Below are 2,544 nucleotides of genomic sequence, written 5' to 3' on the forward strand. Positions count from 1 at the left end.
GAATGCTGCATTATGAGTGGTTAGTTAGTTCAAAGAAAATCCTTGAGAAGGTGCTCTCTAGGATAGCAACCATGATCTTCACCTCTATGCGTGGTGTGACTCTAAGTGGGTTTCTTGGCCTCTTTTCCGTAAGTCTCTTATTGGATGGATTATTTTCTTAGGCCACTTTTCTGTTACTTGAAAGACTTAAAAAACAACATAAGATATCTCATTTATCTACTTAGCTGAATATCACTCAATGGCCAGCCCAACATGTGAACTAAAGTGAATTAAAGGGATCCTTTCTAACCTTGGGATCATTCATTTGATAACCATACAACTATACTCTAATAGTTAAATAACATTACAGTTAATAGGAAACCCAAATATATTTCATTAAATGTGCTTATTGTCATTATACACCTTTATCATATTGTTTATTGTATTTTGACCAAGTTGTTATTGACAATTATTGAGATTTAATAGGCAATAGTTTTGAAATCTATTACCAAAATTATTCTGGACTAACCAAATTATCTTAATTGACCCAATCCACTCATACGTGTGAAACGACTCAATAAGTATTGGTCCACGCCATCGAGCAAGCAAAACGCCAATCTCTCCTCTTATCCTTCGACCGAGCATGGCTGAACGGTGGGTTCCCCACAACGTAGAATTATTCGAGCACGCTAGTTCTCCGTCCCCGTCAACGACTAGTCCTTCTTGGTTGGATAAACCAAGACCTGCTCAACGGTTTCCTATATTTTGGGCTCTGTAATTATGCCCAGACCCACAAATATAGCTTGACCTAGTTTAACACTAAAGAGAACAATATAAATAGCCCTTTGTTCTAAAATTTACTCAAAATTTCATATTTTCTGTTGTACCTTTGTTCTCTTTCTTATTTTAACATCGGAGTATCTTCCAGATACAATCTCTTTTTTTCTCAACCATCACTAAAGATTAAGTCGTCGTTGTTGATCATCTATTCTGACTTACTCTGAACAAAATGTATGCAAACTATTGTGTATATATTAATATTTTGATACCCATGAATCTAGATTAATATCTTTGATACAAAATTGTATTAAAATTTTTAATTTATTTTAAAATAAAAAAATATTGTGATGCTGAATTATAATATTTAATTAATTAAAAGTATAATATTAATTAAATTTAAAATTTTAAAGGAATCAAAGTATTCATCATCCGATAATAAACATAATTCATCCCCCATTTATTAAATTAGAACTATAGTAATGATCAATTACAGCTAATTTTAAATGAATTTGAACTTCTACAAGATTAAATTTTTATGACTCAAACATTTTATGAAAAATAAGTTTAACCTATCCCATAAACAAATGTTCTGGTACAATATATTTCATTTCCAGAATCTTCCACATGTCACCTCCTAAGAATGTCTTCAACCATGCTCATGCACACTTGTCACTTAATTATACAAACAATCAGCCACGCATCACAATCTCCTCTTACTATAAATCCACCCTATTGTCACCACTCACAAATAACACAAACCACTTGAATTAATCAATTACCACCATGGCTAAAAGCAAAGATGATATAAAATATGGAACAGCACAAGCAAAACTATCACCAGATGAAGCATTGAGAGTAGCCTACAAGCATGGCACACCACTTGAAGGAGGAAAAATATCACGTTCTGAAAGAGTGGATTTGTTTTCAAGTGCACAAAATATTCCAAAGAGTGACCAACAACAACAAAGCTCAGATTCTAATCAGTCTCAGCTGCAACGTGATGATACAACAGGAGAAGGAGATTGTACTGATTTCACTACTGGAGCTCCTTGCTTGCCTGAAAAGAACAAACCTCCAACACTTGGTCATAAGTTCTGATGATAAAATAAGAAAGATAAATGTTAATTATATTTTGCTCTATGTATATTAATTTTAACTTGTGTGTTTCCTTGCTATATGTGGCATGCATGGCAAATATCATGTAGCGATGTTGAAAACTTCTATCATACTCTTTAATGTTGTGTAAGGTTGAGTTACAAAAGGTTAAAAATATATAAATATTACTAGAAGCATGTAGTTCGAAATTGCAAGAGCCAAAAGGAGGGAAGCCTTAAAATCGAAGCACTTTTTTTTCTTGAGTCTCATATTTGTAAGGGGCAACCCCATTTTCTTCTTCTTTCGTATGTAGTATAACTTGAAGCACTCTGTACTCTTTAAGATCTGAAATCACTTTTAATATCAGCTTACTGACGAGGTAAGAGCAAATGTACAAGAATAGAAAATTTTATGCTTTAAAAGAGAAGGCACTTTCTTAACAAATTGAATGGGCTATAAAAACTAAAATGTCTATTTCATAATTTGTAGCATATTCGATGAGTAAAATAATTTTAGCAAGAGGATAATTGATTACCATACATATGCATAAATTGTAGCAAGAAAACACACGGCGATGAGTTTTTTCAACTATGTTTTTAAAAATTGAGAGGAAATTATGCCTAGCATTTACTAATGGCACAGTGTGACAGATGGATGTTTGACTGACATAAATATTGCGAGGTGAAAATC

The 2,544-nt window shown here is 32.7% G+C and overlaps 1 protein-coding gene across 1 annotated transcript; it reads left to right on the forward strand.

Moving 5' to 3' along the window:
* Positions 1-1,519: 1,519 nt before the first annotated feature.
* LOC131598913 (SEED MATURATION PROTEIN 1-like) lies at positions 1,520-2,182 on the forward strand. Its single transcript, XM_058871479.1, has one exon. It carries the CDS (start codon positions 1,543-1,545, stop codon positions 1,855-1,857), a length of 315 nt encoding a protein of 104 aa, XP_058727462.1. The 5' UTR covers positions 1,520-1,542; the 3' UTR covers positions 1,858-2,182.
* Positions 2,183-2,544: the final 362 nt, after the last annotated feature.

This window comes from Vicia villosa, linkage group LG4 (assembly GCF_029867415.1).
Source record: "Vicia villosa cultivar HV-30 ecotype Madison, WI linkage group LG4, Vvil1.0, whole genome shotgun sequence".
NCBI lineage: Eukaryota > Viridiplantae > Streptophyta > Magnoliopsida > Fabales > Fabaceae > Vicia > Vicia villosa.